The sequence below is a fragment of the Anticarsia gemmatalis genome, chromosome 19 (assembly GCF_050436995.1).
Source record: "Anticarsia gemmatalis isolate Benzon Research Colony breed Stoneville strain chromosome 19, ilAntGemm2 primary, whole genome shotgun sequence".
Lineage (NCBI taxonomy): Eukaryota > Metazoa > Arthropoda > Insecta > Lepidoptera > Erebidae > Anticarsia > Anticarsia gemmatalis.
The window spans coordinates 8,482,147-8,507,658 of NC_134763.1; the positions used below are offsets into that span (position 1 = coordinate 8,482,147).

The 25,512-nt window shown below is 33.9% G+C and overlaps 1 protein-coding gene across 2 annotated transcripts; it reads left to right on the forward strand.

Annotated features, from left to right (window-relative positions):
* The first annotated feature begins 743 nt into the window (after positions 1-743).
* Positions 744-25,381, forward strand: Hph (HIF prolyl hydroxylase). 2 transcript variants are annotated; one of them, XM_076126664.1, is made up of 7 exons: positions 744-1,697; positions 3,734-3,853; positions 7,434-7,514; positions 18,412-18,551; positions 19,415-19,531; positions 19,815-19,876; positions 22,355-25,381. In XM_076126664.1, the coding sequence occupies exons 1-7, from the start codon at positions 804-806 to the stop codon at positions 22,384-22,386; spliced, it is 1,446 nt and encodes a 481-aa protein (XP_075982779.1). In that variant the 5' UTR covers positions 744-803; the 3' UTR covers positions 22,387-25,381. The 2 variants fall into 2 exon arrangements, with proteins under 2 accessions (XP_075982779.1, XP_075982780.1); XM_076126665.1 differs by having other exon boundaries at positions 22,358-25,381.
* The last annotated feature ends 131 nt before the right edge of the window (positions 25,382-25,512 follow it).

Consider the following 25,512-nt stretch of genomic DNA (forward strand, 5'->3'; position numbering starts at 1 on the left):
CCTCAAGACTCTCTATATAGCAAATATAGCAAAGCGGAAACTGCAACTAGTAATAAAATACTAATTATCATAGCAAAAAGAATTTTATTCCAGTTTGATTTGTAAAATACTGAGTTGAAATTAAATGGATTTATGTTATTAGCGTTGAATTCGAAACAAACATTATTTGAAATGAAGGAACCCTCACAATGTGCAATTGCTGGCCCTGCAATTGTTATAGAGCCTAAGTGTAGTAAGATGATTTATGCAAGATAAAAACCGTAGTTAAAATAAAAGAATGAACAATTTTTTAAACATCATAATGGTTTAAAAAAAGTTGCTGTATCATATTTGGCAGAGCGTACACTAAGTATGATTTTAGAAGTATGTAGAATAGAAATGTATAATTAAAAATCACAATACTCGTAAACCCTTCTATTGCAATGAATTTTATATAACATATTAATTACTTACTTATATTAATTACTTATTTTCTGCCATCTATGGTAATACGTTTATTTTAGTAACGACAACACTATTGCTGAAATGTTATTGATAGTTTTTGGTTTTGGTATTCAGTGGATTTTGTTTCCTTAATTATAAGGATTGCAACAGCTTTTATCGATTCAATTATAAGTTATTAAAACGCTAATGATTATCCATAGATATACCAGTTCCTAAAATGAATTGTTAAATTTTTTTAGCACTATCAACATTTTATTACTGTTTTTGACATGATATCCGCTTAACTGTCACGTCGTCGATGACATTTCTTTCAGTTGACAAGTCGTAGGGGCCGGCCCTTGGGAGAAATTTATTTCAGAATGAATCAAGGAGGCGGCCTCGCTTGTTGCGCCGTTTGCAACGAGAAGACCCATAGACGGTGCGCTCGTTGCCTCACCATATATTATTGTAACACAGAGCACCAACGTCAAGATTGGAAAAGACACAAAAGTGAATGTGCACCCAAGTTACAGAAAGGTTCGAAAAGCGATAATTCAGGTGAACGTACGATAGTAACAGTGGGCGAAGAAGATACGAAGAAAGTGAAAGACGTTACTTCCGACGTTATAGAAGACACGCAGAAGAAATTTTCTAAAGAGGGTAGTGATACAAGACATAGAAAAAGTAAGACGAAAAACGTCAGAAAAAGTGGTAAAGAGGGTAGCACGGACAGTGTTAGTAAACATAATTCGCAAGTATCAACTGAAAACGTTAAACAAAGTGAAGAAGGCTCGTCGAAATCGTCGGGCCACAATGACAATAGTGTAATTCCTAGTGTAGTGTATACAAATCGAGAGTTGACGACGGGTAGTGCCATAACATACGAGGGTTCATCGGAGCAGGAGGTGTTGCGTGAGTCTGCGCAACAACTGAGCACGGTGGACTTCGCGACAGCGGGGACATCCAATGTGTTGAGAGCGGTGAACAGGACTGAGACAGTTAAAATGCCTGTATTACCTAACTTTGGTGCTGAGCAGGGTACTCGAGTGAAGGAGTACCCTGAAGCGTCTTTGAAGGGTAGTGGTGCGCCGTTCAATCATATGCCTAATAGTTACTATATGGATCCGAGTGATCCTTGTTATGAAATTTGTCATAGAGTGATTAGTGACATGACTCAGTATGGTGTGTGTGTTTTGAACAATTTCCTGGGCAAGGAGCGAGGACTGTTAGTACTGAAGGAAGTGCTAGACATGTACAGATCAGGAATATTTACAGTAAGTCTGTTTGTTTATGGTTTTGTGCTGAATTGTGAAGGTAAACAATGTGACCTCAATTAACAAGTATTTTGGCATATCTGTGATAAATTGTTATAAATAGCTTGAGGAGATTTGAATATATGACATATAGAACCAACTTAAGTGGTAAATAATAATGAGATTTACATGTTAGTCTATATTCACTAATGTAAACAAAAGTTGTGTGCTCTTTTCAAGCCATTGAACTTACTAAGTAAAACATTCTAGTGTTATATTTTTTAAAGATTGTGTTTATATAGCACCTGCTTAAAAGTGTGTGGTCTGTGCATGTCATATTTAATAAATATTTTTTTAATTTGATTTAAAAATAAATTGAATTTATGAGCTTAGTTTAAAGAGTGCATAAATTGAAGAATAGTTATGAGTAATATTAAAAGTTTTAAGTATTTATAACACATTTTTGCCGATACTTCTTTACAGCTCTACAAAAGGTTATTTTCTGTGACGACTTGATATACTTTTTACCAAAATATTGTAGACCAGACCAAAAGCACTTTTTTTTTCAAATTGCAGTGTTATACATTGGAATATTTTAAGGATTTTATTATAAGGGAGAAATCAATCTGATTACAGTCTCTCTTTCTCTCTTCTATGCCATGAATCCCATATGGTGTTGTGATAATAGTATGAACTTATTTTTAAACATTATAGATACAGGAAAAGAAATAACAGGTGTTTGGGTTCATTGGCCTCTGTATAATAAATATTATTTGGTATACAATCTTACCCATTCAAATTATAAATAAATTTGTCTAGAAATACTTTATTTAAACATATTTAATTATTTTTTTAACTAAGCATGAAGTAAAATAATAAAACAACTGTATAAAGCATGTACAAATGTCTATATTCAATTCATAATATTGTTAACATTGTTATAACAATAGAATGTTTTAAAACTTGGTAGTATGTTTTGCAGAAGCACATCTCTCAATTTGCAATAATTGTGGGTTCTTTTAATATAGGTACTAGTACTTAGTTTTACTTTAATCATAGGTTCCCAAAGTGCGCAGTAGGGCGATAGTGTGTTAAATGACAAATAACAAAAAGTTATATAAATATTGAATAGAAGAGAGCACTGACTAACAACTCTTCCAAATTGGCAGTAAATTCAAAATGTTATGATGTTTTGAAATATGCACTCCTAAAAAGTTATTGAATTTTAAAATGAAAAAATCTGAGACTCTCAGAATAGTCTGTGAATAGCATAGATTAAAGCTGGCCAAGGATATTGGGCAGGAGTCTCCTGGGAGCAGCAAGGGCAAGCTTTGAGTCAATCCACCCGACAAAGTTAGACTTACGGACTTACCCCATAAAGTATTTTATCATAAACTTTACACATGGTGGTGCAATAAAATGAAATAAATATTTAATCATCATGTATCGTAGACTCTAGTCATATTTTGTGTCAATAATATTTGACAGATTAGGTATGTAAATATGCCAAATTATTTATTGACATAACTTATGGTTTATTTAAAGCAGTGTTAGCGTAGTATTTAACCCATAAATAGGTTCTTACCAGCAGAGGCCCGAAGAGGAGTTTCAGTTCTTAAATTCTAACATGACTGTAAATATTTATGAGATGATGTGTTTTTTATTAGGTACTAAGGTTATTTAAGTTCTTTATAAACTTTTCTTAATTCTAACTAGTAAAATACCTGTATTGTTAGGATGAATAATCATTATTGAGCATTTGTCCTATGTTATGCTTGATTATTGTTAAAACTAGTGTGCTTGTAGCTGCCACTTATTCTTCAATAATGTTGGTAGCTCGCAAATGGTCCCTATATAATTATTATATTATATTATATTTGGATAGGTATTTAATGAAAAATAATCTGAGTTTAGTTTTAATTTTAGTATTTGCGAATCTAGTTTTAGTAATTACTTTATCTATATTTTTCTCACAAATGAGTTAATGTGTGTGTGAACAAATAACAGTACTTTCACCTAATTACAGCTACCTTATAATGTCAATATTTTTTATCCAGAGAGGGCAGTTGGTATCAAATCCATCAAGTACAGAAGCACAGACGATCCGAAGCGACCTCATCACGTGGATCGACGGCAAGGAACCCAACTGCTGTAACATTAGACAACTTATTAGTCAAGTAAGTAAAAATTACTGTTGTATTTATTTATCTAACCTTTAAAAAGCCGCAAAGCTACGTCCTGCGCCTTACTTCTTACTGATCGTCATGGTTATCCGTCCCATTGGGCTCTAAGAGTAAGGAACAGAGATTGTACCTATGTATTGAGTATTTAAACAACGTTGTGCACAGCTCGCTGGTTTCAATGAAACTGTCGTAGCCATTGCTAGTTTATGGCTAGGAAGACATGATTATAATAATTATCAAAACATCATTAATGGGTCGTTGACTTGTAGGCATACGATAATCTCCGCCATTTCCTGTAAAGAGGTATACAAATGAGAGTCATTTACCCCTTTACCACCTATTTATTGATTACTCAAACAACATGTAAAAGTCCGGTAAACAAAAATGACGTAGGTACCTATAAAGACGTACAAAAAAATCTTGTCTTTACTCAACTTATTAATTACAAGATATTGTCATTGACTTTAGTAGGTCCTTGACACAAGGAACTTAGGAAGCACTCTTGACTTCTTCAGAAAAAACCCCAAAAGAAACATGTCACACTTCAATACTGAGGTCAAATTTAATTGCTACTTATTTTTCAGTTTTTATGAGAAATTACAAGCTGATAACAGGGCAACAATATTTACTAGACTTAACACAAACAGCCATTACATCAGTGGAATAAAAAGTGGTGCAATAAGCTCGATACCAGAACCCCTAACTATAATCATCGAAAACGAAATATCTTCTTTTTGTCACAATTCCATTCTATATAATATGTCGGTTGTACTATATTACAAAAATATATGGCACGCATATTTGATACTGGCTACTCCGTTTAAAAAAGATTAGAGAAAGGCCATAAACAAACAACTGTATTTTTAAAAACTTCGTTTTCACGTAGCATATGCTCTTAATTTCTGTAGAATGACTGGTTGGTCGTAAACTTGCACCTGCGTCTTTACACGTATGGTTTGTTATTCACCGATTGATACTTATCACTTGTTTTGATGATTAATTACGTGTAGAATGTTCCGAATGTATGATTAGTGCACTATCTACATCGAATTATAATGATTTACCTCAGATAAAGCTCATTTCGCAGGTGAAAACACCACTATTTTCTAAAATACCTGTCTAAAGAGTTATTTGTTTAAACAAATCATGTAACTATACATAAATATTCTGCGCTACTCTTGTCGAGGTTTACCCGAAAGCGTAATTCTATGTACTGTCGTTACTTACTACTGTTCTACCCTTCCTGTCCAAAATTTACTTCAGCTTCTGGGCACATTCAGTCAATATTTCTGCCCATCATTATCGTAATATCATAAATCTTATTGTGGCATCCTCTTATTTAATCTACTTCTGATTTCTTCTTGAGATAAAGTTACCCAAGATTGAAACTACTAAGGTATCTCCAGACTGGATCAATAATTTCTCGATATCATCCAATAAAGTGGGTCTTTCCAACAGTACTTAGTATTTGTTCATTATTTTTATAATTCTATCTACTGGCCTCCTACATTTTAACAAGTCTCCGTTTGCAGTACGAAAATATGATTTGGTTATTTTTTGTAGCTACGAACTCTGTATATACCTATGTTTGTTGTCATTCGTTATGTAAACCACAGAACAGATTAGCATGTGTGACTCGTGTTGACACAGGTTAATAACACAGGCCGTCTGCCGCGGCTCATTGGCTCCATCTTGTTGGCTATTGGCTTAAAATAATATAGCGAATTGAAATTAGTCGAATATTTGCAGAGTTTTTGTTCCGCGTCTGGTTTCTTTTTTGTTGTAACCCTTTTCTGTCCCACTGCAGGGCAAGGGTCTCCTCCCCAACGGGAGGGGTTAGGCCTTGAGTCCACCACGCTAGCCAAGTGCGGGTTGGGCATCATATTACTCCAAAAATATTAGAGACTTCGTACCCTACTTTTAGTATCTACACAGGTGTCACAAAACGGCACACAAAAATCGTGAATATTGAAATTAGGGCACCATGGCTAATTAATGGACACGGAAATCACGCATTTTTAAATGTCTCGCGAAGCACCGATCGCCATTATATTATTATGATATTTTTTGGTACTATACCTACATAGATTCATGCCAAATTCCACACGATGGCATTCCCTTGACCACTTTTTCTGCTACATCTAACTACATATCCACATGCTTGTTAATCTTTTTTTAAAAATGGCGCACATCAATAAATAGCGAATATTCTAAAGTAAGTACCCACGTCATGTCACCTTAATTTCGCTTATCGTTTGCCTGATAAGGTATATTTATCGGGCCGTTACAGCAATTGTCTTTATCGTACATTTTGACCCCTGTCATAACATTACAAATTACCAGAACAATGTGGCACTTAAGTGGTCATAATAACACGCATGCGGCATCAAAAAGAATAAACTTTTTGGCGATAAAATGCCAGAAATTGCTTACAACGGGGAGTTAGACTGGAAATAACTATATTGCTGAATAGGTCAGCAAAAAACTAGTAATGAGAGAGCTTGAAGACTCAAGAACAAGAACTAAAATCCCAAAAACTATAGATTCTTCTCTATTACGTAATAATTAGGTCTAGTTCGTACTTTTTTCAAACAAAACTAGAAAAACTACCCCCGTCCAAAGCTTCTGGAGTCGTCACCATGTTCATGTCTATTGTTAGATACATACTAAACTTGGTATACACAATCGTCAAATACCCTTCGGTATTATAAAGCCCCATTTCAATTAATGCGTATAGTATCCGAGGTGGCTTGCAAATATCCGCTGCTAAAACAGCTTATTGGTAGCAAGTAGTTTATAAAGGCTATTGTATTCTCAAAAAGGCCTTTTTAAAATTGTTTTTTGGAGGGTGGATTGATTGTAGATTTTTATAAATACGTACATACCAGACAATACAAATGATAAAAGAAGGCTGGATTAATATTGATAAAGACTGATTACTGATATCGAGCCGATACGCCGGCGCCGTAGATTGCGAACATTCCGACGTTTGCCAAATGATTAACAATTGTTATTGGCCTAATATTCATTGCACAATCGAAGACTACATTACCTCAAGAATTTAAACTGAACATTACTTATTTCATATACCGATTTATCTACTATATTCATATAGTAGACGAGCTCTTATTTATGTTTACCGTACACGAAAATCAATTGATTCTTCAGAAGAAATAACATTTCCTTGACTTCAAAATTGATTTTGTGCACGATAAGCGAAATAGAGTTCACGATTCTTATCAATCCTAGGAAGTATATCAACGTTCTTATGCTGCTTTAAATACAAAGTTATGCACAGGATAATTTAAAATTAGCTGAAGTATTTCAACAGAACAAGTAAAGTGAAGAGAATTCTTCAAAAATGATGAAATTCGTTGAAAATTCTTATTTTATGAGTAAATCCATCATCGATAAATAAAAAACAACACACCTTGCACTTGACCGATATATTTTATCAAACGCACCGCTGCATACCTAATATCATACGTATTTCTTCGTACTTTTCCACTCGTAACGACCTTCCTCATTAGATGGAAAAGCAATAAAAAGACAATTAATCCTTATTGTCTTCCAGGTGGACAACATCATATTGAGGGCGAACAAGATGGCCAACAATGGGAAGATGGGTGACTTCGTTATCAACGGCAGGACGAAGGTAACGAATAATGCACTACTTTTCTATATATCATAAATGCGCCGATGTGTCTAGCTAAAAAAAGTTTGTATGGAAATGGTGCTTTTTTTACTATTTTCTCGCAAACCAGATTTTTCACGATGTACTCTGAAGCATACTTGAAGTAGAAGCATATTCTCACTTAATTGGGTTCTTGAGAGTCCAAGTCTTTTTAAATACCGATATAAGAAGCCTTGATATCGAGAGGGTCACTGTTTCTGGATATGGACTACCTACTTGGATTGTATGAATGATCCGGGTTGGCATCTCTACTCTAATACTTGTTTACCTATAGATCTTTAATGCTTATTTTATCAAGCGTAGACTCTTTTATGTTTGTCAACAACGACTTAACAGATGAAATTTGTCCCAAATGCTTAGAGTCGGCCACACACGTTGGTACGTGTGTAATAGTACAATTGCATAAGTACTCGAGAATACTTGTCTTATGCAACTTTTTGTGCCGTGTGTGTATTTGTCGCGGCATTTTGAATAGACATACATTGTTTAGCATAATTTCTCCAAAGACTCAAAATGTTATTGAATTCCTCGTTAAGAATCATCTTGCCATTTAAATGTAAATCTGACAATATAGATAAATCTCTGATAAGTAGAAACTCGCGCTTCCGCATACATTATCTCATCGCCCTACCATTCACCAAAATGTGTTCACGACACGCTATACAGAAACTATGATATTCAAGATTTTGACGGTTTATTCGTATACTTTGTAAAAGGCAATTTGAAAACGATTTTTTTAATGATTAAATTGATTGACTGGCTGGATACTAGTGTTAGTGTGGACTGTTCTTTCCTAAAAGTGATAGACTTTTGTAAAATAATGAGTTTAATACGTTGCCATAAAAAAATTCTACCATATTTTTTCCATAACAGGGAAAAGTTTATAAAAATCCACGAAATTCCTCGAGTGGGTGGGATAACATTAAAAACACTGATATTTGTGAGAAAACCGGATATTTCTACTTCTTATTTAAACAATCTACTGCGTTTGTCTACACAGTCTAGTTTAGACGTCAGACATGTAAACAAACAAACTCTCATCAACAGACGGTACATTTTTCTACTTCAGTCCGTAATTAATGTTGGCAGAGGTCCCAAGATAACAAACTATTTGCCACACTCTTTACACAATAACTGCAATGCATTCATAACTAGAAACACGTGTTATTTGAGAAGAAAACGTGATCGGGCATATTTCCGTCTAGTTTCGTTTGAGATTTCGGCGCAGGCTCCATTTCACGTGGTTGGTTAGATGCTTTTCATCTGCATGTTGGTATACCCGAAGGTGCAAGCTTGCACTTTCAAGTAAGCTTTATAATACACCCAATTTTTGCCATTTGTATAACAAAAGTATAACAAAAGTGTCTGCTATTTGTGTAGGGCCCGTTCCCAATCTGCAGGGTACAATAAAATTGTACCAACATAAATTGGAAATACCCAAACTTCGCGAAACCCTTTAATCCTTACGCATACCCTAGCGCTCCTACAGAGTACTAAAATTAAATGAATCATAACTGCATTCAGTATACTTATATAAGTACCTATAACAAATATAATTATGACAAACTGTTGCATAACACATTATGCAACTACAGGTTCAGTAACATATGACATAACACTCTTAATACGAAATAGGCGTGTCTAATTGCTGGAAATCCCACTCCGATACAAGGAATTATGTTGCGGTCAAGAGTTCCTGGGTGCCATCACGTAGCTCCAAGTTTGTCATAGAATAAAAGTACCTATAGAAGAATCGTGTTCGACCTATTTGTGTTGCTTTTAGCTATTGTCTTGGTGAAGTAGGTAACTATTATGCTTATTGATTTTACCGTAGTATTAATTACTATGATTTTGCTCATGACAAGTTTCGTTTGTCTAATAGTTTTGATGAGCAAAAGAAGACCATCTAAGATGTTGACACAGAAGAATTGAAGGCAGCAACCATTACGCCAAGTTTAAATACAAAACACATATCGTTTTTAAAAGCATCATCTTCAAATTAACCAATAAGTATTAAAAAAGAAAAGGCCGTCAAAAAATAGCTAATTAGACTATTAAATTTAGATTTTCTATGAAAATAGATTTTATACAATTTGCTTAATTAGTTTAAAAACTAAGCTTAATGCAGAACGAAACCGCATCGCATTGATTTTCTTTTTATAACATATGCTGATAAGCTTACTTAAAATCAACTCACATTTTGCTTCAAGAAATAAGTAATGCAGTCTCCCTGATTGGTGAACTCAAAAATGTATAAGTTTCAAAGATAACTCTGTCTAGCGTTAAATTAATTCCGAAAAACCTACGCGTAACAAAATTTAACAAACAGTAAATATTGACGTAAACAAACGTATAATTTCCGTTATATCCACATACTCAATAGCATAAATCTATAAACGGCGGCAACGCCATAACCCTGACATTTTACTATTACCTTTACAAATTGTATCATTGACCTTTTAGGGGTTTACACTCAGTATACATTAGCATCAGCAGGTGTGGTATTATGTAATACCACACCTGCTATACCCGAAGGTGTAGTCAGAGAAGGTGTAGCTCTATGACATATACACTAGCGTTTCGCCACTAACAATGTCAGTCCCCTGTAATAGGGGGCGAGCCTTTTCTTTACTCAAGATTACACTATACTGAGCAGTGAGCACGTTACTTTACTCCGTACTACTATTGAGAATAATCTAATATAATATAATTTACAAGAAGACCAATAATACTTATTCCGACCTGAGTACAATACCGAATACAATACCGCCCATTCATCATAATACTTAATTAATCTATTTATTTGCAGAGAAATAGTAAACAATTCCGTATCTATTTCTAAAACAACACTTATCTTGTAAAGCCTTTCGCAAATATATCCGCGCGTTATTTGTACCGTAATTAATAGAGGAATGTTTAAAACTTATTATTTGTCTAGTATGCAGAGATGTGTGTATGTTTGTTTGAGTGTTAACGCGGAAACTGCTGAGCAGATTATTTTTGGACCTTTTACTATAATAATTGGAGTTACCAGTAGTATATCCATACCTTAGTTATTTAACACAGTAGAATTAGGTGACATTCTTTGACTGATGCTACCACGAATACCTATTTTTCAGCTGCAATTTTCATACCACCAAAATAATTCCTTCCTATAGCGAAGGTGCTGTAAAAGATTTGTGCTGAAAAAGGAACTCTTCTACCCGTCTTATTGACACTGTCCCACTGCTAAGCAATGTGCTCCCATATCTCGTTTAAACTTCATTTCTACCTTGTGACCTCTTTTTGCCTTGAGAAACTCGCAAATAAATACATTTGAAAATACTGCGCTAAAAGCATATTTAAATTACCATCTAATACTCATTAGTTTAAGATAAACAGAATAGTGAAAAGTAAAAAATAAACCTATTTTAAAGGACATTTAATGGAGTCAGTATATTTACATAATTATCACGTGTATGCCCCATTATAACGGTTCATTCGCTGTTGAAGTTTGTTTGAAGAATATAAGCTCAAACATTTGCCAGATTAACATAATATTTCAATATAGATTGTCGTGTTTTGGTATAAACTCCACTCCTAGAAGAAACGGTATGTATGTTTTTATTATGACTCGTATTATGATAATTTTAGGTAGTATTCGATTTCACTATAGACTCAATACAGCTTATAGAAAGAAAAATATTTTTCTGTTAATATAATTTTGTAGATTATTAGAGCACAGATGGCAGCTCAGTACCAGTAGCCGTATGGACTAGAACGATTTTTGTCTATATACGTGAAAAAATTTTCAAATGCTATCTTGCCTTTGTCTTTTTCTCCCGTTGCCAAGAAAATGCCTCCTTACTCCATAGTATCTTGATTTGACCACTACAAAATCTCCTGTATTGAACAGATTTAGCAGAGAAGCAGTCTAAAATTTTTGGCGTAGTCAAAGCAGGTGTAAACAGCACCTTTAACTCTCGTTACATCAAAAACCATTGCCATAGAAACGCCAGCGTGACCATAACCTCAATTTAAAAAAAAACACCATCTGTCAAATTTTGGCGGTATTGTTCAAGTACCTGGTACCGGCCTTGTCCCACACCGAATATAAATGGAAAACACGAGGTTTCTATTGCTGAATGATTGAACAGCTGACTAGTACAACCAATTTGTGGTCATTTGACGTTCATAAAGTATTTTTGGAACAATGGAATGGGGAAGAAAGGCCTTTCTACTTCATTCAAGGGTAGAATGTTCTAAGGGAGGTCCCGTTCGCTTTTGTTCTGATTATAAGAAAGTAATTATGATGTTTGCAGAATGTTTATTCCTTTTTGCCTTTTCAATATTTCTATGAATGAGTATGAATTTAAGAGTCTGTTGTACAATTGAGTTCAAAAATATACTATTGTTTATTAAGATTCGTCGTCCTCTACATAAAAACGAATCCCCTTTCGTAAACAATCTAAAATTGAAAGTTTGATATTGATGTTTCAAAAGTTGAAAATCATGTGAAAAGGTCAGCTTAGTAACCATATTTTGTGAAACTACCCTCACTACTAAACTCACTCTAAAGGCCGAAACAGCATATGCAATGAAAAAAACAGTTTTTAGGTAAATTCCACATAATAAAACGATGCTTGAGACTACACAGGTATATTTTAGTACCTACCACCAATAGTTACTACAAGCGGAAATAAATATTGACTCCAACAATAAACTCGACTACACCCATGAGATCACTATGAATAATTGATTTATTGTACCGTTTATCTGTACTGAATTACTGATAACACTTATCTCATGATTTACTTGCATTCCATTCATGGACCAGATGTTTTCTTATTACTACTACTGTGATAATAGCGTGTTTGTTTTGAGTACGTACAATTGTTTATAGAAAAGTTTCTTTTTTCGTAGACGACTGTTGTTCAAACTGGAATGTTGTATAATTTTTAATTTCAAACCAGCACGCAAGTTCGCGTAAAAGAAATTGGATATCCATGGAAAGGTTTTCAGGTTTAAAAAGTATGCTATGCTTTTAAAATATTCGTATACTTATCAAAGTTCCTGAAAATTCCGTTCAGTAGATTTTCTGTGAAGGAGTTCTTTCTGCTCGATACATCGGGTATAAAATGTTCGGGAGTAAAAACCATAATATAAAACTATCCGTTTGATAAATTTTACTGAAATTTCGTCCATTAGTTTTTGTGTGAAAGAGTACATAACATCCTAACCTTTTTTTTGCATTTATAATAAAAGGTGGATCAGGTTTTGTGTAGGCTGTGCTATTGCGTGAATAAGTGTTTAGGTCAATGAGGGTTTTCTTACAGAATGATGTTATGACTGGATTGTGCGTCATGTTATTACTTCATCAGTTCGTAATACACCTTCTCCTGAAGCTGAAATAGTGTTTTAATTTAAACTAAGTGGGTATGTAGGTATGAATTAACTGGATATCTTATGATAATATTATGTATGCTAAACTTAAAGTTACATTATAAACTACATAAAATTAAATAATTTTCAGCAAACTGATTCGCTCGCTTGGACTGTAACTATACTTTATGCCTGACGTAGCCGCTCAGGCATAATTTTTTGAGACAGCACAAAAAAAAACGACCTAAAAATATCAACCGATTGCCCTACTGCTATCGTTATCTTCGCAAAAGCAGTATCGCGCAAAGGGATCGCAAGTTCGTGCGATAAAAACCAAAATACCGCGCGCGGGTACTACGCGCATGCGCCGTGAGAGCGATGCGTACGTGACTAGCCGCATGCCGGCGGCACGCGGGGCGCGGGGCAAGGGCGACTGTAAACATTAGTAAGTCATCGTAAGCGAATCCCACGCCGACATCCCTGTGTTTACATACTATTGTTCGATTAACAACCGATGTAATGTGGTCCACTATATTCCGCAAAAACTTCCGTGTACCTACCCACATAAGTTTAAATCGGCATAGGTCTTTGTTAAATGGTGCTAATATTGACGCTAGCTTCGAAAGCGTCTTTGCGCAGTCAACTGTGGATTATGATAAATATTTGAGAATTTTCGTACGTCGCGTCGTTTATAGGTTAATATGTTTGCATGACTTTTAAAAAAGATTAATTAGGTAGATGTTTTTAACCGTATCTATATTTTCACAATACCAAATTTTCACATTTATTAAATCAGCCGCAATGATATTAGATACTTTCAAAAATCACTACAGATTGATTTAAGCAACGCAATGGTGCTTTGTATCGACAATTGCAAAAGGTACTGAAACAATATTTTTATAAAAATAAAATAAGAATAGGTAGGTACCTACTTCCTCTATGGGTTAACCACAAATAATTAGGTAATATCTTCCTATAGGCGTATACCTTTGTCACGTAGCCCCATTGTGTCTATGAATAACAGGAATATTTGTCCCTAATTGTGCCCTTAACAAGGTCAGTCACGTATACCATGTACGTCACAGTTTTATCTTACTAATTCCATAAACCAGGATTAACTAAAGCATTTATTGTTTGATTATTTTTAAACATTTATTAGTTTTCCTTTAAGTTACATCCGTAGTTTATTCAATTATAGTCAACTTTTCAATATGTAGCTCAGAAATCTTTGATATAAGACGGTTCAAAAACCATTCCCATAAATCCCGCCATGAAAAAAAAAAAAGCTAACGTCAAAAAGTTTACTCTAAAAACTCATTCCCAAATGGCCTGTACAAAAAAATCCTAAGCCAGCCAACAGAAAAAAGTTCTGTTATGGTTTTTTGGCGCGAAACCGTGTTCCAAATTCAATACGCACGTGCTGGTCCGGAAATGACATTGATTGAAACTGGAATGACAGACATCTCGGCAATGCGGTGCTTACTCACTCAGCCAGTATGTCGGAGGTTATCGTTTAATGACTTTTAATGGCTTTTATATTTAAACAGAAGTTAATGGGTGCTGCTTGTTAATTTTTTTTACTCTTAATAGCGCGCTGAAGTGTCAAAAAGGCACTCTAGATTTGAAAAAAATTGGTTGAAATGTAGGTCTAAGTATTCTTAAGTACGCATCAAAATTTTTTTTGCTAAATGTGTAAGTACTTTAGGGTATTTTATCAAAAAATATGAATATTAAAAATTTTCCTAAAACAGGTTGCGCAGTGTATTTTATTTGAAAATAGAGGAAAACCTCTGACAGATACAGCTAGAGTCCAATCAAATAAATCATAACTACTTCATTTATATTTTTGCAACAATTATATTGTTCGTGTTTGTTTACATTTTATTGAGTTATCAAATCATAATATACCAGTCGATTGTTGGGGAAAACCATTCATAACACTTCGTCACTGTAGGCACAGATATGAAATATAGAAAAAAATATCACGAACCGTTTAGTATCAGATTTTGTTGCACACTCTGAATAGTACCTACCTTAATTTCATATTGTATAGTTCTTTCAGGGTTTCGTTTTACTACTATAACTTTAATTTTGAATGAAAAGACCCCTAAAACTTATACATTTCGCACTCCGAATACCATCGGGTTAAATACCTTTTTCACAAAATACTCTATCTGTCTTGAAGCATTTTACTAACTCATAACTTCTAAGCTCCCTTAAAACTAAAACCCTGGGACAGTAGTAGCCAATAGTCCTCTGCATTCCTTATCAGATTCCGTCACTCCCATGAATTCGCCTCTATTAGTTAATCAATAAGGAAAATAAATAAGCAAAACACTTCAATCAAAGATTCCACACGTTTCTACAGGAAAATCTATCTTAATATTTCACATGCAAGTTTCATTCACAAGATTTCAAAACAAAAGTACGAATACGTTTCCTTATCTTGAACACCTGATAGAAAGATATAGTACGTAGAAAAACATTGTGCCGCTAGTATTTTGCGCGACGCCATAAAAACGTTGGGAGGCGTGATAAACTCTTATAAGCACTTGAGATATTATGATGTATATCTATGAAACAATATAAATAATGATAATTTTAGAAAAATATGACCGAATAATGTAAGGCCTTTTGTAATAACCCGCCATTCAATGTCAATAGAAATTAATGGACGTAGAACAACTTCGACGAGTCTTAAAACAGATAAAATGGTAACGACGCCTTTTTTATTACTTGACGTTTTAGACAAGTTTGATCTCAGGCTGCTGTTAAACTGTTAAACATTTTGCTTTTTCAATCACGTAGATCGTGAATGAACCCTGCCAATTTCTTCAAAATATTAGATTTTCTTAAGGTGCAAATAGTGGTAACAATAATTGGGTGTATTCCTGTAACATAATAGTAAATAGACACTCGTTTTTAAGATAATATAGTAACTGAACTTAGCAATATAACCGCATTGTTACGTACACGGGCCGAGATAAATCAACAAGCGGTTAGTATTCCGTCAGGGCTATAAATTATCTCCACAAACGACTAGAAGTGATGTATTGTTTAAACTGCGCTTCTTTGACGTTTTATGGCACAAATTATGGTTTTTATTATACATAGTTAACATCCGTACTTTCTTTGGAACTAAGGAGATTGTTGTTTCGTTAAGAAAACATTTTTTTTTTAATATCCCCCGCACTTAGAATTGCTCTTGTGGCGGGGACTTTTACAAACATACAAACAATGGACACAAAGTACAACCAGACCCGAAACAATTATTTGTAGATTGCACAAATAATGTTCCGAGTGGGAATCGAACCCACGACCTCTCGACGCACTGGTAGTGGCGTGGTGAACACCTTAACCATTGCGCCACGGAGTGTTGTTGGCTTTTGTAGGACTTGCCGTCTTTTGCCCTCAGTTTCCACGTATTTTTGCAACATCTGTCTATTGATATGGTAAACAGCTGTGACAAAGTCATCACCTTTATTTTTTCTACATACCTACATCAAATCACGCCTTCTTCCTTATAGCAGAAGCAAAAGCCAACAAGCCACTTGCTACCGTTCTTTCTCCCTTCCGTAACTGATTCTTTACATATTCTAGCTTTAGAAAGACAATATAAATACTGAAATCGTCATCTATACCAGGAACTACTTCGTACTTTACAGACTTCTGTAGGTCTCTTTATCAACAAAATTATTTACACAACAATTAATTTTATTTGCGCTATGACGCTGTCTGCATTCACTCCAATTATATGAATGTTAATCTTTGATAACAGCTACAATTTCGAGATAATTTCGTGAAGTAATAGGCTTATGCTGTTTGTTTTGTACAAATCTTTATATAAATGTCTCTTATTTTAGTTTATTTTTCGTCTTAATCAAAGATAGTTTAAGTACTGCGTTGTGACGTGATTCATTCTTGTTTGTATGGTTTATAGGTGCTTGACTTTTAAAGTTTTAGGAATATCTATTTATTTGACTTGAAATAATCTTACTGATACCATAAATTCAATTAGTTTGAAGCAATTTACTGCTCTTATTAGTTTGTTATGTTTCATTAGCAATATTAGCATCCTCTTTCTGGATTGTGATACAATTCTGGATCAACAAAACCTGTTGTCGTTTTGTATTTAAGAATCTTCGATGACTGTCACGTTCTTTACCGTCATCTTTATATAAATAGCTTTACTTCTGCAGAATTCTTTTACCTGACATTTTTCTTAGGTTTAGATAGGTACTTGGAAAACACTTGAATCACCGTGCTATGCAAGCCTCTTCTTAAAATTACAAATTGGTAGCAGATTTACCGAAATATAGCTTAACCAAATTTGACACACGCGACATGAAAGTCCATTACCAAATTGCCCAATATTTTCGATCAATATAGTCCTACCTCAACGGTTAAGGAAATCGCTCGCTGAATAGTGAATAGGTAATAGGACCTCCCAAGGCGTGATCTATTCGAATTAAATGCCGGTCGGACGCCTAGCTATGTTTTATTTCGCACGTGTAAACCCTACTGATCAGTTGACAGTCATTTTGAAAGAAATAGATAGCGGTCCGTTTCCTGTTTTTCATTTGAACCGTTTATCGTTAACTTGTAAATATCTTTTTTTAAGTTTTGGTTACAAACGTAGGTTATTTTGGATCTGAATAAAAATGTTTACTTGCTGCTAGCAGTTAAATCGAAAAACAGTATCGACCGTTATTTGATAGTTCAATTTCAAATTACCTAATTATTGGCGAATGTTTAGTAAGTTTCTTAGGCGTATGTTTACTTATTCTTACGCCAATTTAACCAAGACAGAAGATGACCACTTCGACTTGTAACTATGTCCGTTTCTAATGTTATTTACAATTTCAGTACGGAAGTGATACGTGGAGTTCAAAATAAAGCAGTTTAAATATAAAAGTGACGTCGCGACCTAGCCCTATTTATTATTTTCTACTCTCATTATTTACAATATCATTTGCGAACATAAAACACTACGTCACCACCATTAACCTTTTTACATCCTAATTGAATGCGCGAAAGTGATGTGTTTTCCCCTCGCGGGTAATCATTATGGCTTGCAGCCAAATATCGGGTTTCCCATGCGTAAGATTTTCCTCAAGCTTTTAATTGAACCAGTTTTTAATTACGTACATTCTGGCTGTAGAAATGAGTCTATACCGTCGCTACCTCTAACATATTTCGTAGAAAATCAAGCTCCATAGGCCTACCACTGCCTTCATTAGTTGGATATAGTTTAAATTTGTCTAGTTTGTAGCGTCAGTATCCCAATGGTTCAGCCATCAGTCTCGCGAACCAGAGGTCGTGGGTTCGTACTCTACCCTTTACTCTTCCGATGCCCATCTATTCCAAACACAACCTTTTAATTAGGTTAACTAGGAGAAAGAACATGATTGCTAGTATTGTGCAATGCTAGAAATAAAGGAAAAAATGGCGATTGTGCCCTAAACCTAGTTTGTAATGCTTAGTTCCTTGTCTCCAGGCTATGGTGGCGTGTTACCCGGGCTCCGGCAGTCACTACGTGAAGCACGTGGACAACCCCAACAAGGATGGACGCTGCATCACCGCCATTTACTATTTGAATCTCGACTGGGACGTCAAGCGGTGTGGTGGACTACTTAGGTAAATATAATCTACAGCACCTTTTTTTAGGGCTAGGTACATATAACGCAAACTAATTTAAGACTACGAGATGAGTAGGAAAGATGGAAAGTTGCAATAGCTCTCTTTCAAAGTTTGCTATACAACTTCGCAGCTGCGATTTGAATGACTACGATGCAATTTCGCGATCACTTACTATGTCATGTTAGAAACAGTTGTATCGCAGATTTGAATGTAGACTGTCGGGGTCTATACTTCTAGCTAGATTCTTTTCAGTCATATTTTCGGGGTCCCAACAATAGCTTAATACTGTTACGAATGCTTGTAAATCTATGTCCAATTTGTTCCTAAAGTATAACTATCCTAACCGCTGGTCATATTAAATCAATTTCCTTCAAAAGACCCTTGTTGAAAGTAATAGACCTGTCAATTATATGCGGTCAAAGATATTCTTATTTAATTAAACTACAAATATTGACAAATGGATTTTTCATTGATATTAATGCACAGTACGTTTACAGCAATTAAAACCAAATCATAGGCGCTTGAAAATCATTTTATGATCTTAAATCTACTTTTGTAATATCTTAAATTAGAAAATTAAGTCGTCTTATTGTGATACCATTCAGGCTTTCAGCTATACATTTAGCCATGAATCGGTACCAAACACACACCTTCTAGTATTTATAATAGCTATACTAGCTTCCGCCCGTGACTTCATCCGCGTGAAAATATATCCCGTAGTTAAAGTATTCCAGCTTAGAACTATCTGTTTATCAAATTTTCGTCATAACATCTATTACCACATACAAAACTCTCGCATTCATAATATTAGTGGAACAGAGTCAAGTTTTTCTATCATGTATGTGTCGTGAATGTTTCAGAGTGTTCCCTGAAGGTACGAACCAGGTGGCGGACATCGCGCCCATCTTCGACAGGATGCTGTTCTTCTGGTCTGATAGGCGGAACCCTCATGAAGTGCAGCCCGCTTATGGCACCAGGTATGTGCCCTTGCCGGTGGTTGACCGTTTGACTACAAACTTCATGCATCAGTTTCGTTCATCCACATTTTGGTTAAGTACGAGATAGCGCCACGCTATATGCACGAGAATATTTTGGGGCAACATATGAAATAAGTAGGCAGTGAAGACCTTACCTAATAATATTTTTTTCATGTTGCAACGAATATTAAATAACTATATGAAGGCGAAGACGATACATTAATACAGAATCGCTACACGAATACGTTTTATAATATTAAACCTTTTGATATGATGTTTTCAGATACGCAATCACGTTATGGTACTTTGACGCGCAGGAGCGAGAGATCGCGTTGCGGAATTACAGTGAGTAACCATTCATTTATGTATTTTGCCTAGCTTTAAAAGCAAATATCGTATATATTCTTCTTACCTTATATTATTTACTTACGGGAAGGCAGGCTTGTAGCTCGCTTCGAATGACAATTCGACCATTATTAGCCATGTATCGCCCACTCCTTTGCTACTTTTAAAGGCTGTGTCCTACGGTCCTATAAAAGGACTAAACTGACTTTCTGTCCCCAGTGGTAGTCACCTGAAATCTTCTGGTTAGAAGTATACGTATCCTAAAAGAAAATGCCTTTGGCATTAAGTCCGCCTTTATACAATTTTTGTATAAGAAGTTTAAATAAAATAAATAATAATAAAAATTATTTTCCTTCCTTAACAGTTGCATTTACATAAAATAAACATATGTTTCGTACATATACTAGACGATGAGTCTAGAATCTTACACAATAGATATTTATAACAAATAAAAGACATATTTTCACACATTACCGTGTGAGACACAGTTTGATGTGCATCACTAAACACCTATATAAGTCACTGTGGTTGTAAAACAAAACGTTATGTAAGCTTTGTTCAGTGCATATTGTATTAGATATTGTTATTATAATATTAAAATATACGTATAATATACTGTACGTGTGAATTTCTGTGAATTTGCGCGTCTAAGAGACGTCTGGTTTGCGGTTATTGTGATAATTGTCGTAACTTTCCGTATTGTAATTTACCATACAATAAAAAATAAAGATAAAAAAAACCTCGAATAAAATTGAAAGTAAAGCAGTCGATCCTAAAAGTCTAAAAGTACCTAAATAAATATTATTCTATAAGAGATTATAATAATATCAAAAATTACAATTATAAACTGAAATTTTGGACAGACGATTTTAAAATTAACGTTAATTCCCGTATTCTATTATACATTAAACATGCAACGCGAGAGTTTAAAAGTTATAAAGCTTTTAAAGCTGTAACTTTTATTTGAAAAGTTAAAATGCTTTCGTTTGGAAATCGCTAGTATACCAGCGAACTATTAATAAAATTACACTATAACTACGATCAAAAGTAATGAATAAGACATTTGATTGCACACAGTAAGAGAAATCTAGGACAGTAAGCAAGTTTACGATTCATTCATATAGTCTTATATTTACTTGAGCACGCAGGGACTTCCCCAAGCGCTATGAAATGAGGAAAACGATGGCTAACGATATACAAGATGCTCTTAATACATTTAAGAGCATCTTGATAGGAATATGGATAGATAGAGAATGTTTGGAATCTAACATTGTAATAAGTACGACTATATAAAATGTAAATAACTTTTAAATTTAATGTGTGTATCTGACTTTTAGTAAAGTTAAAAATACAAATGTACATTGAAATTCCGCTACTTACATGATTTCTCTACATAATCGCCTGAAAATCCGAGTGCTAGTATCTGCTTGGAATTTAACACATAACATAAAAAACACCATTATGAACGGATGGATTCAGGAAACCTTTTATTTATGAGCAAAAATAGTGTTTTTATTGTTCGCGCTAATTTTTCGTAAGAAATAATCTATCAACTTCAAACATCGTCAAAATAGTTTCGTAGATTTAGTTATAACTATCTTAAACAGTTATCCTGTATCTTCATACATTTTCCTCATAACATAAGCAGCACAAAACTGCAGTACAATCAATAATAATCAAGTGTTTGATATACATTGATTTTGAAACAAGACTTTCCTGTTAGTCACCTTCTTGTACACTCGGCAATGTATTTACTAAATATACCGACGTCTTATGATAATATTATGGAAAACTTTGCAGTTCCGCTCCATTGTAATTAGTTGTGTGTATCATTTTATTGTATGGCGTTCCTGTATGCTTTACAATAGCATGGATCATACCCTCTTATTCATAAACACACTTTAAACCTATTTTAGTTAAACAACTACTAAAATATGTTTTCTCTCTTTCATTTCGCTATGGAGTGAAAGAAACAAAACACTTTATAAGCCTTTCATAACTTCATATATTTTTATGAATAAATGGGATAGACTTTAGAAATACGTATAAATTGAATGTTGAAGAAATCGTAGTCCATTCTTTCTACAGCGACTGATTGATGTCATGATTGGGCAGTCCAGAGTTAGGATATATGCCCGGTAATAACAAAAAAACATTATTTCTAAAAGCAAAGCATTGGTTTTAATTCAAAGTAAAATCTTTCTGATATCGATGAGTTGAAATCTTCAATGTCTTTTCTATTTCTGTACTACTGCGCCAAGATAGCGGTGACAGTAATCCGTTTACAAACTTGTCTTATGTCTGTGACTTAACGATCAAATATGTGGTTTCATTTCTCTCACTTTTAGTTGATAAAAGTGATATTTATCCATTCAAAGTTTGTAGTATCCGAAACACAATCAGGCTTTTTGATTGTGTGTTTGTCACATATTGTGTAGAGATCTGTATATTTATAAAATGAAACCTACTCTCTTCCAGAAGAACGCGGTCAGCCGTCGTCAAGTAAGTGATGTTCCGCGGCAGCGGCCCCCCGCGAGCCGAGCCCCCACCACGCGACGCATCGTACGTACTCTCACTGTAGATGACTAACAAACTGCTATACACTATTTAACTACTATCAAGTTGATAAACTGCTTGTTTAAAATGGCAGAAAAATAAAAAAAACAATATTAAGTTGATAAAGTGTTTTTTTTAGTAACAAATGAAATAAATAATTTGTTGATTTGTTAAATACACTGCTATTTAGTTATAGCAGATAAAATTACATTTATTTAGCTTGATGTTTCAATATCTATGGGCGTAGTTACAAGCTGAATTTTTGTTTTATGCATTTTTAAAAGGAAATATTATGAGAATGAAATCTACGATGATACTCATTGACAATGAAAACTACGCATTTTTGATGAGAGAACAGCCATGATCAGTTTCTTTTGTCCTATATTCTTTTTTTGTATTTTAGAATGAAGGTCTAAGTTTATAGTAAAACAGTCAATTATACTTTTTCGTTTACAAACTTGATAGTAGTAAATGAAATTATAAATATTGGCCTATTTTTGTCACAATTCAGATTGGAAGTTTTAATGTGATTATAGCAATAGGCTATAGTTAATATATAAAATAAGTAATTGTTAATTAATTGTTCCTATAATATTGTGACAAAAAAACTCCAAATTGACTGCCTGAAAAGCTAAAAAAATATCAAGTTAAGTTAAAAAAGCAGTTTGTTTTCGCTCGCAGCAGAGTATAGCTATAATTTTTTTATTTTAGTTAAAGCACACTGTTATTTTTAACACTCGGAGCCAGTTTCAAGGCCAGATAAGTGTTGGTTACCCTATCCGATGGATAAAGTAACATATAAAAAGACTTGTCGATATTCCATTGATAATCTAGCCAATACTTGTTTAAGATAATCCGGCCATAAGCAGTACTGTAGCGAAAAAAAGTGTCAGTTACCCTATCCAATGGATAAAGCAACATTATTCCATTGATAAGCTAACCAGCCTTCAGCAGTACAATAGCTGCTATTTTATAACTGTTATAACGTATGCTACTGCTATTGTTATAAATAGCAGTGTGCTTTAGCCGTTATGTCGAAAGACATCAGTCATATATTAGGTTAAGTTAGATAGTTCTAAATAAAATTTATATTATTATGGGTGCGAGAACCTGTGTGATATTTTGTCCACTTTTAATTTATACTGAATGCTAAAGAAAACCATATTTTAATAGACCATAAATAATTTACACAATGATTTATTTGAAAAATTTGAAAGTTGTCTCTATGTGTACGGGACGGTGCAATGTCGATACCCTACTCAATTAGCTTGTTTAAGTTCCTAAATAACAAAGAGTGTAGGAGTAAATCAACGCCCGTTTCATTCGATGTTTATTTTCATTCACATCCATGTACAATTATACCTGCCTTGTATCGACCACAACAAATCTATAGAGTAACATTTAAAATACGCACAGTTTTCCATGCATACAAACTTTCACGAGAGCTACTACGTTGGCCACAGTCGTAGACGAATGCCTCTCTACTTTTGTTTATCTACCAAATTGTTGCAGTTTTGATCGTATATTATACCATTAGCTTCACTATAAATTGAAAGTGGACTTCATATCGCAAGAGTGTGTCCCCACCCTACGGTTAGTTTGTTTTGCAAACCCTTGAAGTATTAATATTGTTGAATTGTATTCTATTGAAGCAATATTTCTGTTGTTTCAATACGGAATGTGTATTTTGTCGGTGCACGTTATTTCGCGTTTATATTTAGTCGATTTACTATTATACAACCGATTAAGTCGATTATTTAGTGAAATATAATCGACTAGTCGTGTATCGAGTTAAAGTTATTGTTAATCAAACTCGACTAAATATATCCGCGCCTCTATTATGGAATTATTCAATGTTTGAGCTAGTTCACTGATGTTTTATTTCTTTAAAATATGTTTCTTAAATGAAATCTTTACTAGGAACTTTACAAGTGCTTATTTACTCTTATTTTATGAAAACGATGAAATTATCTACTTAAGTTTAAAATGTACTGTTTGTAATGATTTCATTTAGACGACACATATTTTGTTCTATGTTATACAAGCACTTGTTCTTGAACGGCAGTATTTCAGCTGTCCTTTTTACTCTTTGCATATCATAGTAGGATAGAAAAGGACGAAGATAGTTGACATACTCCTTCATTTATGAGTGAGAGTCTATACTGTTATTGTTTTCTTCTAGTTTCCATTTTCCCTATACTTTTTCTTGACGTCAGTGAATAGTGAGGATGGCTTAAGACTGAATATAAATTCTACACACGTTTAAGAGATTTCAACATGTATATTATTATTTATTTGTTTTTATATTACCTTTATTTACTCTTCATAACATTGTAAATATTGAAATAACTGACTAAATACTATTTTATTCAGTTTATACAATAATTTATTTTATTAGTCGATTATTCGACTACTGTTATTTACAGGTTCTCTTTACTATGTCTGCCTTGTTATTGGACTACAACTTTATTTACCTAAGTTTTTCTGCTAACATATACTCAATAACAAATTCTTCCGTCTTGTATCATAATTGATAATATTATGTACGTCACAAATTCATTTAAACGTGACGAACTAAGCGATATACCTCCTAATATAAATTGGTGTAAATATTAAAATGTATGAACGAAACTAATTCATAACTATATAATAAAAAAGTGTGTAAAAAGTATTGAATTTTATACAGAAAATTAGTATAAATTAAAGTTATTTTTTCCTTTCCCTCTATAACATTAGTTTTAAGACAATATCGTGTATAAATAATCATTTAGTTAAGACGTGTGATGCTATTTAGGCGATTATGATTTTGTATATGCTGTATCGATTATTCGATTATGACATTGTTGTCCAACAAAAATGTATTTGTTACGATTTTAGAATAAAACGACTTGTGTGAAGTCATAAATTATTTTGTGGACAGAGCCTGGTATTAAATTTTACATTTGATAATATTCTTTTATTTATTTACTCCCAAAACTTGCGAGGTACCCAACGTAACAAGCGAGGTAGGTACCTAGGAAATAGATATCTACAAATAAACCACGCAAAATAAGTACTCACCTAACTTCCGAGGTACAGTC